At 32.8% G+C, this 15,891-nt stretch overlaps 1 protein-coding gene across 8 annotated transcripts in view; it reads right to left on the minus strand.

Moving 5' to 3' along the window:
- Positions 1–514: 514 nt before the first annotated feature.
- Positions 515–15,891, minus strand: part of LOC136833549 (uncharacterized) — a 144,826-nt gene continuing 129,449 nt past the window's right edge. For 5 of the 8 annotated variants that reach the window (XM_067095781.1, XM_067095771.1, XM_067095774.1 and 2 more), the window contains 6 exons: positions 12,082–12,360; positions 11,034–11,197; positions 10,594–10,787; positions 9,794–9,939; positions 8,749–8,996; positions 515–6,643 (listed from right to left, as the gene is read on the minus strand). In XM_067095781.1, coding sequence (XP_066951882.1) covers positions 6,427–6,643; positions 8,749–8,996; positions 9,794–9,939; positions 10,594–10,787; positions 11,034–11,197; positions 12,082–12,360 — 1,248 coding nt within the window. In that variant the 3' untranslated portion in view covers positions 515–6,426. The remainder of the gene's footprint in view (positions 6,644–8,748; positions 8,997–9,793; positions 9,940–10,593; positions 10,788–11,033; positions 11,198–12,081; positions 12,361–15,891) is intronic. The other 3 variants (XM_067095782.1, XM_067095783.1, XM_067095784.1) reach the window with 1 other exon arrangement.

A 15,891-nucleotide genomic window follows, 5' to 3' on the forward strand; every position in this document is an offset into this window, starting at 1 on the left:
TTTATTCTTGTATAAGGTTTGATGTTGCTGGCATTTCATGTGTCATTGTCAATACTTTACTTCAATGTAGGGACAATTGCATTTTCAGGTATAGTCTATTTTATTTCATATCTTGCGGTTATTTCAAGCTCTTCGATAATTTTTGGCCCATCTCCTTTTACTTCTTCCATAACTGACAGGAAATTCATGTGGTTCTATGACGATACTGGTTATTTCTGAATTTGTTTGTATTCCATCTTGTACACTGGAAGTCTAGAAATCTAGTTTCTTAGATCAAATATTTCATGAACTTTTATCCCCAATTTAGCTTCTTGTGCTGCCATAATTGTTCTTGTCATCAAGCTGAAGCATTTAGGGGTAATGAAGATCCAGTTTGTGGTATGATCTTCAGATCCACTACCTGCACTTACCTCTTTACTATGACATTACTCAAATGTTTGGAGGAAAACTTGGCCTGTGGTGGTTTAGATAAGAAGCCGAGTGCTTTATCATAAATATACTGGTAATGAAAGTCTTTTGATATATTGTAACTTTATTTCATAGAATCACCATTCATATTTTGTAATTCAGCCATAATGCAGAATAAATATGTATGTAAATATGATACTGTATATAACCATTTAGGTATAATGTACAAGTAAATGTATGTTTACATTAGTATACATACTTATAGTGGAATAATAAAATTTATATAATCACAAAGTAAAGCCTTCACACTTCTGTGAAAGTTCTTTTCTAAACATGTTCCTACCAAACCACCTGCCATATTACTTCTTTGTAAGGACAATGCCCTTTTGAAAGCCACACTCACAAAGAACTTTGCAAATTTAATCACTTTTTAACTGAGCGTACCCTTACTTATCATAAGTACATATAAAATTTGAAAAAAGACTGAAGTCGGATAAAAAAAAAAAATGATAAATTAATATCATGAAAAATTCATCTGTGCATGGAAATGAAAGAAACACATTCAGTGCAATAATACAATGATAAAAGTAACAGTAAATAAAAAAAATACCTTCCTTCACAAATGCATGAAAGTTGATGAGAAGTCATGTCTCTTAAGTTGTACCATGTGACAACTTGGTAAACATTACTGATGCACGAACCTCTTCCACAGACTCAAGAAAAATTTACAAAGCAATAATACGTTTCCAAAATATTAAACACATCTAGCTTCAAAGTACATACCAAAACAAAAGCCAACATCAGAACAGGAGTTTCCTTTGATATGGTATCATAGCAATGAAAATTGGGATGAAGTCAAACCAAAACCAATGTATTCTCAGAACAGCACAAAGATTTTTCGAATTTAAGCATAAAAGAGAGAGAGAGAGAGAGAGAGAGAGAGAGAGAGAGAGAGAGAGAGAGAGAGAGAGAGAGAGAGAGAGAGAGAGAGAGAGAGAGAGAGAGAGATTTGATATGAAACAAACATCTAACTTTCAGGTACAATAATTCAAAAGTAGCAAGGACTCAAACTAAGCATAATAAAATGCTAGCAGTCAATCATAAACAGATACATACCACTTTTCTTATTCTAAGACTTTCCAACTTACATTTCTGCAATCATCAGAGAAGTGGGAGGCTGATGTGCTTCTACCATTTACCACAAGTTTGGGAAATAAAATGGAAATCCTTTTCGTTCCATAAAGTAAGACTACTGTTTAAATTTTTCTTTTTAGACAAAAGAAACCAGATATTCCTGCTCATTCTTTCTAATTAATAGAAGCTGGCCAAATCACATGAAAACAATATCTGCATAACAGTAATTTTTCCCTTGACTAATTTTAAAAAATGACTATCTAGCACTGAGGAATATATGAAGAAAGAGCTATAACTATAGACGAGAAATCCCAAACCACATTAACTATACATATATACAAAGCAGTTGCATAATGAAAAAATTACATATACTGTACCTCTACTGAAGGAAAAATTGTGATTAAACATATCCATTTATCACTAGTGTAGATACTGATTAAAACACGGATAAGAAATCGGAGGTAGGGCAATAATGGAGAATTAAATTTCTGCCAGTACCAGTATTGCTGTAATTTTTCTAGACTGGCCATGGAGTAAAAAGTTCCATAGCGCTGGCCTGGAGAATTAATTCTAAATGGAAACTGAAAATATCCTTCTTAATCAATCACGCAAAAATCTAATAATTCGATAACTCAAAGACAGACCAACCACATTTCTTTTTTGAATTTATATTCAAGACTTGTCATTTACTCAATGTAAACATGGTTACTTTTATTTTTTGTTTCTTCAGTGAATAGATCTTAAGAAGGAGAGACAATAAAAATTTTCAAGGAAAAGACTATCCAATACAAAAGATCTTCTATTATTATCTTTATAAATATCTGTTCTTGATTTTCAACCAACTAAATCAGTTTAATGTGAAAGATCCATATTTTTTACAATAGGTAAGACAGAATGCATAAGTATATATTGTTGGGCTACAAATAAATTATGGTGCATCTATGAGGATATATGTAATCCATTACCATATACAGTGCTATGATGAAATGAAAGAGAAATATAAAAGTTCAAAATATCTGATGAGAAATCCACTGCAACATCATTCTGATTAATCAGAAGCGTGAAATTAGTTCCAGATGAAAAAATATGATTCAAAAATGAAGTTCAAGAACCAACAAACATTAGCTAATATTACAAAACTCACAAAAACATTAATGGCCATAAACATCACTGGCAGCAAAAGCAGTACGACCCCAATGGCATTACACAATTCTAGTGTGGAATGGAGAACATTTTGAATTTTGTGAGCATGTACACAAGCCCACCTGTACATTTCCAATTAAGAACTACACTTGCCCCAAGTTGGATGGAAAATGGTAAAAGTAAGCAAAACAATGAATAAAAATGCACTTCTGAACTGGAATATGAAATAACAGAACAGATATTTCAATGCACCTGTCAAAATCTCCAAAAATTATAATTTTTAATCAGAGTAATTTAAATATACTTAACAAAATTGGCTATTCCTCTAACCAGCGCTAAATAATCCCCATTATTCCTTTTAAATTCTCATTTACTTTACTTTACAGGATATTAATCATTCAGAATATAATTATAGCAAATGCTTGTAGCTCCATGCACGTAAGTTTTAATGAATGGGGGTACATCTACAATATGTTTAACAAATGGTACACAACAAAAATGATCTACAATACATATACAACTGTGATTAGGTATTATCAAGTCCATCATTTCCTAATGTAGGATGAAAGGAAAATCACCTATTCAGCTACTGGCCTATACTATGCTGAAAATATTAACAAGAGGAAATACTCTATGATAGGAATATGAATGGGAAAAAAGTTGTTATTCAGAGAAAATCCTGCTAAATACCTCACTTTGGACACACACAATAACCAGGAGAAGCATACTGTATCTTTAAATACTATGCTGAATTAAGAGTGACTAGTAATGCAGCAAGATAAACATGACAAAAAGTACAGTATCTGTTCTTGAAGCAACTCACTATTTTATGACTTCAAAAGGTACAATAACATAACCTTTGTGATCAATATTGTCAAATACAACATATTTTTTCTTTGTGGATGACAAAGTGCTGCAAGAGAATGTACAAATGTTTAAAATATTTTTTCCAAAGAAAAATATAAATATAAATTCCTTAATTCTTTAGAAAACAGCTACCATCTTCTCAAACTTATTATATGTCATTTAAGCTACTATCACAGTGTAAGAAAAAATGGCAGCCAACTTAACAGAATGTTAAAGTAATTCAAAAGTACTTAAAACAATTTATTTAGAACCATGAAGCCTTCAAAATCTCTTCTTAGAAACCAGAAATTTTCAGTCAACAGCCCATTCATGATTTACAGTAAATCAGCGCAAACTGCAAATGGCAATTGCAAAGGCCATGGAACAAACAGGTAACAACTCTGGAGTGGGTCTAGTATTTACTATATATTTTGGTTCTTATACCTGACATACAACAGAACACAAACTGCTTGCTCTCATAAGTATATGAACTATGAAGTGCAGTATCAATTTATATTACACATTTCTTTTACAGAAGAAATTTTTATATATCAAAATAACATACAAATTTAAGTTTTTAGAGCAATTTCTGATGAAAATTACTGCCTTACATCAATTTCTGTTGGTACTGATACACATAACTTTTTGTTAATCTAAGAGGGTTAAATAAATCAGCAACAGAATACCATCAATATTCTTAAAGATCTATTTGTTCATGTGAATGTTTAAAAAAGTCAATTGGATAAAAGAAGGTAAACATTTTCATGAGCCTCAATACTATAACAAAATGAAGTTAGCATTTTCATGAATGTTATTGCCAAAACACAATGAAGGTTGGGATGAAATCCCCAATGACTTTACATTAGTGACTGTGATTTAAATAAAAATACAATTTTTTGATAGACCTTAAATTTCTTTGAAAGCTGAAGAATGGGTACATATCTACTGAATATTAAAATCTATCAAACACCTAATGGTAAAAAATATAAAGGCAAAGATGGAGATACGTAAATAAGAATACATGAATGATACACTATATAAGTGGTCTACCAAATATTGTACCGCATACATTAAATTTTTAAAACTCTTCGGCTTATGTTGAGTAGATTATACTCTAAGATCAGTGATCTTCAATTTTTTTATGGCTGTTACACTAGTGTTAAAAAAATCCTCAACAAGAAATGTAAAAAATAACAATTATTTCTAAAGTGACTGAAGGCTGGAGAGTATTGAAACTAATGAATCATACTAATATTAGCATCAATACCATTACCTGATGGTAGCTAACAGGAGTGATTTAAACCCATATTTCCTGTACTACAATTATATAATAACAATGCTTCACCTTTAAAAAATGGAAACATACAACTCCAGCTTATTACCTCACACTAGTTTCATGACCAACTGCCTATAGTTAAGATCTACCTATATATACATTAATATTCTGCATTTGGTTTACTTAGAATAATCCTCTGACTTAGTCTAAAAGAGATGACAAACTTCACCAGCTGAAATTGAAGCTAAAACATGAACAGGAATTCCTGAAAGCCTGAGTAAATCAGCTGAAAATTATTGCAAGTGTAACATACAATTCAAACTGTAGCCTGTTCCACAAGAGAGAAATCCCCAAGAAAGCATTTGCTTCTGTTTTAAAGACAGCTTTGATTATCTCATAGCTTCAGGGAAACATTACAACTGCAACACATCCTCCAGTCAAACTTTCATAGGAATGTATTAAACTGCCTCACTCTACAAATAAGTTAACAGAGGCTTCTACTTAATAATGGTCTTCACATGCTGCTTGTACAATTACTTATATGGGATGATCTTGCACTGCCTGTGATACCTTAACATTGCAAAACTACTTCATTAAGGGCTGTTGACTACATCTACTCCTGGAGGCCAAATAAACTACGCTATGCTCTATCACTGCAATAGCCTATCAAGCACACTCACTGGCAGCTGTTTACAGATATATCTAAAATAGCTACCACCTGAGAAGTTTTTTCTTTTCTGTCTATCTTGGCACTTTAACATTAAATCTCCAAGTTACATGAAAAAATTAATTTTGTTCTTGCTGAAGACTATGCCAAAACTGTTCACCTGAAAATATTTTCTACCCTTATCTCCAGTGAGATAAAATGCTTTTGGTAAATGATCATACTGGTTTAGTAAATTGGCTATGTACAAAATTGGTTCTGCATTTCAAGGCTTACTCAAAATGTGCATTTCAACTTAATACAAAAATTTCCACAAACTCCTTCACAATGGATCCATTTTCTATGAGTTTATATACACCTTGTCCATATTTAACGGATGATACAATGTGAAGTTAAATCTTAGAATGAGTTTTCTATATTTGTAACTGATGAATAGCACAGTTTGCATTGAATCCTTGCTAAAAACTACAGTGTATATTTGATGAATGTGAGTTTCAAGTATTCCATCTGCACATTCACTCACTACGTCAACTGGTTTTTCAAAATACTGTAGCATATGCCTTCAAATACTGCACCTACTACTCATTGCATTATATGAAGCATTACACTTTGGAAATGTAGTTTTCTATTTATAGTTCATATGGACAGAGATAAATAACTTGCAGCTCAAGAGCTGTTGCCATGGACGAACTTGTTACCATAATAATACTATTTAGGTCACTACACAGTTACACTGGTAATTATATTAGTACTATTATATTATCACTTGGGAAGGTAAAAGTTAACATTTTGCCCAACATACCACCCTAGTGTCATGTGATTCACTTGAAACTTATCACACTGAAACAGTGTCTAAGAAATAAGCACTACGGTACTGAAGGCTACAATACAACACTAACATCTGTACATGGAATTTTTGCAGTAACGTACATCTCCCATTCCATAATTTTGGCTGTTAAATGGAAGATTCAGGAAGTTTGGGGATGCCAGTGGCATTCATATCCACTGACACTTCAGAACTTATTGTAGCAACATTGGAGAAACCACCAACAGCACCTGCTGGCTGGGATGCAATTGCTGGGGCTTCACGCTGGCCAAAATGACGGCCAATGATTTTGACAGCAGAATACCTGGCTCTTCGGTATGCACTAAAGGTGTTGAAGCCCAAAAACCTGAGGAATATGTATATGAATGATAGAGAGTAACTTACTTTTTGGCAAATTTGGTATAGCAAGCCTCAAAACTATATGATCCAAGACCTTAACATATTGTTCCAAACATACCAACTAGCAACTGAGGTTTCTTTGTTGTTCTGCTCCTGTTTCATTACAAAATAAAATGTGATCTACTCCTTCAATTTGTACTACTATTGGTATTATATGTTACATTTCTCTTACAAAGCACTTCTGAATGTCCCTAAAGGTTCTGTTCTGCAGCAGTTATTTTTTCTAACTTACAATAGGGTAACAGAATGAAAAGCTTACAGACATAATTCATTTTCTAAAAAAATAGTACTGTAATAAACACAGTAACTCTGACTACAAACTTATGCTTTGTATAAAAACAAACACCACCTTTTGTTCAATGGGTGGGGCAAGTAAATACGGTATTCAGTTATTGTTTTACTGATTTTACACTTCAGGTCGCACCCACAAACTGTCAAAATGGATCATGTGAGACCATGGACATTATGTGTTTTGTCTTTTCATTTCTATATCAATAAAAAAGACACTTGAAAGTAATGGCAATCTTATTAACCTACTAGGTTTAATTACACAAAATTAATTTATGCTCATAGGACTGGGCTTATATAAAAATATTCTCATTAACTTCCTATGGAATTTTTGTTGAAACAAATTTCTGCTTTATTACCCACTACCAATATTGAACATAAATAAGCTTACAGGTTTACTTCATATTCAGCTTCTGCACTTGTGATTTCAAAACCTATATTGGCTTGGGCATCAAAATTATAAATAAAACACAACAAGTTATATTAATACTGTAAAATTACTTCACCTACTGACTGCTTGTCTTCCCTGCTCACAGCCAAGCAATTCTTTTATATAAAATATGCTGCAGTTTTGGAAAATAATTTCTGCAATCATATTTATACAATTTTATATTAATAAACCAGACCACTGAGTTATCACTCTTAACTTCTAGGGCTGATCTGAAAGAATGTTCTTGATGCACTATATATTAGATCTTATTCAATAATATTGCAACTTCTTAAATTCTAATAAAACATACACTGAAAATTTTGTATATTTTGACAATACTTCCTTCAAAGATTTGTTTCCAGTACTTGATATATGTTGTTGGACAATTACATATTTTAATATGTTGATTATAAGTGATGATCTGCATTTAGGAATTGGATCATGAGTTATCTTATCAAATACCAATGGATCAGATGAGCATAACCACATTTAAGAAGTAATGTTATTTCATGGGATTCTTTTTGGCATGGAGAACACCACAATCCAATAGCTGCTTTATTCTGCATTAATTTATTATTAAAAGATTCATTATTCCACAATTCCTACCATTTACTAAAAGAGAATAAATGTCCACCAACCACATACTTAGAGTTTACTATTCACATACAACTACATTTTTTCCTCACAAAAGCTAAATAAAAATCAAAGGGAGCAATTAGCCAGGAAAAGGTTTCTGACCATGCAATTATTTTTTGTTTCAGCAAAAAATACCAGAGTACCATGAGTTTTAATCATTAGGTCCAAACCTTATTTTGCACAAATTGGAGAAAAAGAAATTATGAAGGTAGTTGTAAAATCGCAATCAATTATTACAATTTAAATAATCAAATTTCACCAGTTTTTAGTGCTTAGTTTAATGAAATATGGTAACTATGGAGAATTGCAACTCTAGTGATGGACAATTCCTTAAGTTGCCAATGAATACTAGCTTTTTATTTTAACAAGTGAGCAAAATAAATTAAAAATTGAACCTTATACTTTTGTGGCTTGATGTAGTAGTTTCTTGCCCACTGCAAAACAACAGATGAGTCAATTCCTTCTTGACATTACCCTATCATGTTTTAATGCTTGAGTACAAACTTAAATAAATACTTTAAAAACCAAAATAACATGCAACAAAAAATAATGGTTATCATTAACTAAAATACATATATAGGACATTTAACAGTATACTGTATCACTGTTCTGGAATATCACCTGCAATATTCAGTAACAAAAGTGAATCCAGTACCATACTACAAATCAATCAAATGCTAAACTAAAAAATATCTCACCTTAAGCACACGTATATGACAAGAAGTGTGACTCCAGCAGCTATTGAACGAATATATGCATCATCATACATCTGGACAACAGCCCATGTGCCTGCTATTGTACCACACATGACAGTTACAAGGAAGGCTGTCTGCAGCCAGTGACGAGCAGTGAACCCTTGGCCAATCCAGAAAGCACGACCTTTCTCAAGCTCATACACAGCCCCACACACTTTACATGACAAGTTCTCAGATGAATTTTCAGCACACTGTATTTATGAAAAAAGAAAAAAAATTTAAATGGGAAACTGATCATGGAAAACATATTCTGGGTTTTAACCAGTTAACTACTTATCTATGTACTTGTTTTGGATATATTCACCTTTATATAAAATTTGGTATATTTAGTGCAGTGCTAAATATACCAAATTTTGTTGCTAAATCATAAAAGTTATTTTTATTGTATTTGGTCATGATTTTCTTTCCTCTCATGTAAAAAATTAATTTAGTCCCATTCGTTATGAACATAAGCTTTAAACATATTAGAAAATTACATAAAAAGATAACCCCAAGTAATGTCTCAATCTAGAGACCTAAACATACAGAACCTGCTGTATACAGTATCATACATCAACAAAAATGGCAAACAAATACAGGAACCATTTAATGATGCAACTGACAAACAGCTGTTTAAATATTAAGTGATGTGGAAAAATTTCTGCATCATCTTTTTGAAAATTAACTACCATTGTTGTCCCCTGCTATAATCACACTATACTTGAACATCACATAACTTCTACATCATTCTAAATTCTGACTAGAAATGCTCTAATCATGAGATGGATTACAAACAAAAGCTCTTGTATATATTAATCCTCCATGAAGGGAATTACTGTATTTTAAAAAAAGCAAAGTTCACTCCAATAATTCAACTTGGTTTCACCCAGTTCCAAAAGCTTGGTGATCTTGTGAGGACTCTAACAGCTTAAAAATCATATTCTAACAGCTTAAAAATCATATTTCAATTTTAATGATAAGCAATGAAAACATAAAAAATCATGTGTACCTCCATCAGCCATTTTCTGAGGCAGTTGTGATGCACAGCACCAACATCTCCTCGGCAATCACAGGGTTGGATGAGAGGACCTGCATCTGTCCTCTCATTGTCATAGCAGATCCAACATTCAGCTCCACTATTGCTGCTTCCATCAGCTGTAGGAAGTGAGGATCAATCATATCATACCTTTTCCACTCATTTTCCACCTTTTCAAATCACAGCTAGCTGCCATTCTTTGGGCAAGTATATTACTTAACAGCAACAAGACAGGGTTTCAAGATTCATTCAAAAGATTAAATACTCTCATACACTTGCATAAAAAAACAGACATTCTGTTACCTCAAAATTGAAATAAAAATCCAGTTATCAAAAGGGCTAAAGAAAATCATTCACAGAGAACATGATGCAAATCCAATTAAAGTTTTGTGACACTTACTTGGAAAATGCTTTATAAAAGCACAAACTTACAAAAACAACTGCTTCCTAAGCATAAAACTTGACTAAATACTGTAAAATTATAAGGCAATCTTCTGACTATCAATTCTACCAGGAGATAGCTAACTGGAAGATTAATTTTGGAAGAAAATTACCAAAACCCATAAGAAGTATTCCTTTTCCTCAAAAATTTTTTTGACTAATTTTTTAAAAAACCTATTCCCAAAATAAAGTACTGCTCCTAATTAATACAAAAATATCTGACAGTGAGTATTTGTTCTTGGATCACTGAAGGCTACAAAGATAAAGAAACAAATGTAAACTAAATCTGACTTAGTTAAGACATGACAATTTCAAGAATCTAAGTAAATTACTTTTTTGAGGCAGTGGTTGTCCAAGTTCAAGAGTTCGGTCAATGTCCAGCTTCTTGAGAATTTTCTTTGGATTGAGGATCCACAACTGTTCTGGGGACATACAGTTCCAAAGGACGCATGGGAACCAAAGGGCCACCCCAAGTTCAACCACACGGAAGATGATATCATATGCATTTCTTGACATCAAGGGTACTCTGCAAAAAGAAATGATGTACTGAAACTAGTATATTCTCAGTTTACACTAATTACAATACAAGAGAGCATTTTGTGATTCAATTAAAAAAGTTCTACTTTACTATTAGCCAAACTCCAGTATAAAAAAGGGAAACACCAAGACTGGAAAATTAAACTACTGTAGACTACATTACAATTACTTACAATCTTTACATATCAATGTAAAAACAATAAACTTTAGCATATAAATATCATAAAAATAGTACCTATTCTTCCAGAAAACACCCAATACGTCAGAGAATAAGAAACAGACGGTGATCATCAGCATGCATGCTTGGAATACCAGTCCAAATCGTGACTGGCTAAGCTGTGACTGGTCAATCCCTGGGTGTGCTGAAGCAGTTCCTTGGACTTCACTGACCACCTGCAACTGTTTTGCACAAATAATAATAAGCAAGAAGTTCACAAATCTTGACATTGCATATAGGCATACCACTGTGCAGTATTTTGTTCAAAATGATCTATTCCATTAAGAATAAAGCAATTCAATGACTGAATTTACACTTGAATGTCTAACTTAAAATAATGTACTTTACATGTATGGAAATAACATGCTTTAACATTCAGGACATAACCTATCGATTTGAAAATTGACACAATAAGGTATTTTAGAAAAATAATACAGTAGCTCTAATACAAATCTATCAGGAAAGAGGGAAGGGAAGAGATTTAAGGTGTGAATAAGGGTGCAAGAAACTAATTACTTAATAATGTTGTACACTGTAGCAATTTGCCATACCTTTACCTTTTTGAGTAATAAAAATGTATAAAATACAATAATAGTAATCTAAACATCTGCTCTTTGCAAATGATTAGTGTTTAATGATAAAATATATCTTATATGACAAAAATCACCAAATAATACAGCAATAAAATATATACATGCTGCTAAAGTACATAACTGATGATGCAAAATAAATGAAGTTTGACAAGCACTGCTTCATAAAACTATTTAAGAAAAATTATGTTAAGAATACAAAATTTCAAAGCATATTCCATTTAAAAAACTGAATTGGACACATATATATAGCACATTGCAACCTCTCCCTTCCTAACTGTGTAACTAGAATATTTCCAGTTTTATCCAACTCATAATAATTCACTACTCATACCAGCAACAAATACAAGAACAAAAAAGTGTACACTTGAAAATTACAACTCAGTTACTGCTTAATCAGCAAACTGCACATACAAATAATAAAACTACAGACATCAAAAGCACAAATGACACGTAACACACAAACACGCACACACCTGCTCTGGCACAAGGCGCTGAGTGGATGGGTCTTGTTCTTGCTCTCTGGAGGATGATTTGACTTTGCCTGCTTTGGACAATGTTGGTGAGGAAGGAGAAGCAAGAGGAGAAGAGGGGGTTGAGGAGGTTGAGCAGGATGGAGAGGTAGGGGAGGAACAGGATGAGGGCCCGTCAGGATCTACTTCATCAAGAAGAGGGGGATGTAGATGGGCCTGCTGAGGTGTACGGGAATGAACATTGCCCACAATAACGGTGTCATTCACGAAGCCCCCACGCACCTACAAACACAAAAGCCCAACAGTCAATAAAGCTTCTACTTTGGAAGAAAAAGACAAAGAACACATCAAATATTAAATGACCTTTCCTACCTGTCAAGAAAAAACAAATCCTTAGATTACATACAAAGTGTACAATCAAACTAAGCTATAAACACTCAATATTGCTGTAGAAAAAGCACTCAGTGGAACAATCTTATGCTTTTGGCTAAACTTTGTCAAGATAATCATCCACTTTAAGAAAGGACTAGAATATAATGATGGGCTTCATGTTTGGAATTTAACTGCATATATCAACTATAGCAGACTAAAGCCCAATAATGTACTCTATTCATATTACTGTAATATGACTTTAATTCCTATACAGTATTCTCCTTCTCTTTCATAAAAATAACTGATATGTCTTTACAGCAGTTACTGGTCTTCACTGCAGATAAGTCATTGCAAAACCCACCATATACTAATTTCAGCATCTGAACAACAAATTATGGCAGATGGACATTAATTACATTGAAATCTTGGCAGATCTTACAAGCAAAAGCTACTGTGATGAACTGTCACGCATATAGTTATAAAACCTGGTTGAAAATAAAAGCAAGCAACATTGAAAATGCCCCAAAAATATAAGTCTATATATCTATGCATTCAATGAGTACTTTCCACAGCAATATTTCCGATGCATATTCCTGTAGCCCAAAATTTGCTCATTCATTAATATCAATAATTATATGCCGCAAATCTATTAAATGCTTTTTTTTGCATACACCCTTTGCTCTACAAATATTCTTGCCAGAGCAGTTCAGTGTATAACCAAAACTAAGGGCCCAATAGAGCTATCCCTACCCATAACACTTTTGAAGTTTTAAGTCTTCAGTTGATACTTCCTGATACTGAAAATGGGCCATACTGATATTTCTCATAGTGCCTTTCATTCAAGTACCAACTACAGAGATCCTAGATAAACAAGAATGTTACACTGGAAAAGATCCAGATGGATTTTCCCATAGTTTTTCAAAAGATGTCAAAGTTACTTTCTCATAAACTTAGTATCTATTAATGCTTTTTTTTTATTGTAGTATTTATCTAGAGGAGTGGGAATTATAGAGTATGATGCCTGTTCCCTAAGTGTTAATAAAAATAAAAGTTGTGAATAGTTGATTTTTAAACTTACACAAGCACAGTACCTCAACACAGACAGTATACCTATATAAAAAAAGGATTGGGCACTTGTTGTGTCCTTTTAAATCTTACAACCTAGACATGCTTAATGACTGATATGAGTCACAAATTGTTCAAATTGTTTTTAGTGCTTCCTTGACTTTGAAATCAAAACTCTAAGGTGCTGGGGGCTAGGTACTTTGAGTCATTAACAGTTTTTAACCAGTCAACAGCACCTGACTGTTATGAATTGTATTTTTAAATGAACTTACAACTACCTGTCTGGGGTTCTACAGAGTACCATTCTAACAGATTTACTGGTTTTAGTCTGATACTGTATAATGGCTGACATCCTATAAAATTTTGTATAGGATGCAGATATTGCAACTATTGATGCAATTATTTAACACCAAATACGAAATACGGCTGCTGCTATCTTTAACTGATATCAGAAATGGATTGGTAAATGTCCTCTTCAGAAGTACAATAATAAAATAAAAAAACCAACTTCTGAAATTAATCTAATCTTATGCCATATTCCTACTCATGATCATCTTTGCCTAAGCTGAAGTACTTGATTTTGAACATGAGTTGACATGTACTTCAGCTCTAAGCTTTGTTTTTCATAACACATAAAAACTTACCATCAAATGCTGCCAAAAAGCTAGAGGTCATTTGTAAAGCTTTCAATACCTAAGGGGATGATGGTACAGTATTAATTCAACTTGCTTCTGTACTACCTTTATTAGAATATACACTCTCCTGTCAGAACAAAATTCCTCAAAATGGTGCTTCATTTTTCCCCACAACTGGGATTATGATTTACATTGCTATATGACATCCTGTTTGGCAGTTTTCCATATGCTCTACTTTCATAGGGACCTTCCACTAAGGCCCTAAAGGCCCTGTGCCTCAAGATATACTGTGTTACTTTATAGGATAACAAATGTATATTCACTTGAGGTGCTATGATGTCAAACTAGCCTGAACCAAACCTATTTCATTCATTCACGGTTTTTGGTCTTGGCTGGTTGGTCAGCATCCAGAAGTTCATATTAGGCCTTTTATCCCCACCAGCACCTTCTTACTTATGGGTCAAAGGCAAGTGTTAACACAAAAATACCTTTATATAATGCAACCAATCAAGAAATGGAATACAGGTTTCATTATGTTCTTGCTAGTGTGTCATGTTTCAGAAGTACTGTAATATATACTACTATAGTGCTTTAAGCACCATGCACCATAAAAGTACCTTGATTTCCTTGATGCAGTATTTCTGTATATGTTTTTGGCTGATTATTAAAAATCTTTGTTAGTTATTTTTCATTTTCATTATAAAATATTTTCCTTTTGAGGCAGCTTTTACTATAACATCATAATTTATGTTAATTGCCTTTACAGCTTTCCAATATAAATGTTTGGACAATATAAATAATAATAATAATAATAATAATAATAATAAAATAACCTTAGGAGCTCCTACACACCATCACTAAGCTATGTATATTTTGTAATATTGTAAAACTTATCTGTCATTGTAAAATAATAATGTTTTGCTAGAGTTTTAAATTTTGTCTGTTGTTTAAATTTAACAACCTTAAAACTATTTTCCCAATTAGGCCGGAAATACCTGAAAAACAAATTTACATTCCTATACAAAAGAAAGCAAATTACCTTTTAGAATTCACTACTGAAACGATAAATGTCAAACCAATAAGCAACCCTTTGCAGTAAACTGAATTCTTCTACTTGATATAACAATATGACAAACGCATACCTTGCTTGGAAAACCAGCTCGTTCTATTGCCAACATAAACTAACATCTTGGAAGGATCTAAACTCTCTATATATAATGATGCATAAAAGACCTAGATGTATCAAAACTAATACAGTGGACCCTTGCCTATTCGCGGTTCTGGATTCGTGGCTTCACTTATTCGTAGACTTTTCTGTGGAAGGTATATACACATTATTCGTGAAAAATTCGCCTATTCTGGGTATTTTTCATAGAGAAATATCCACTTATCACTGTATTTTTAAATAATTCTCGTGACCAAAGGCATTTTTTGTGATAAAACTATTAAAATACTCAGGTATAAGTGTTTTTAGAGGGTTTTTTTGGTGTTTGAACTATCAATAAAGGTAGTTATAAGCATTTTTAGAGGGGTGTCAAGTATTTGCAGATTTTAGCTATTGAGCACACGGGGGTGGGTGTGTGTGTGTGTGTTGTGGTACACATCCGCCGCGAATAGCTAATATCCATGAATACTTGACTCCCCTCTAAAAATGCTTATCTGTACCGGGGAATGACTGTATAGTGTATTCTATTAAATACTGTCATCTTAACAAAACAATGCAGGGCAAAGTAATTGAAGA

This window comes from Macrobrachium rosenbergii, chromosome 4 (assembly GCF_040412425.1).
Source record: "Macrobrachium rosenbergii isolate ZJJX-2024 chromosome 4, ASM4041242v1, whole genome shotgun sequence".
Taxonomy (NCBI): domain Eukaryota; kingdom Metazoa; phylum Arthropoda; class Malacostraca; order Decapoda; family Palaemonidae; genus Macrobrachium; species Macrobrachium rosenbergii.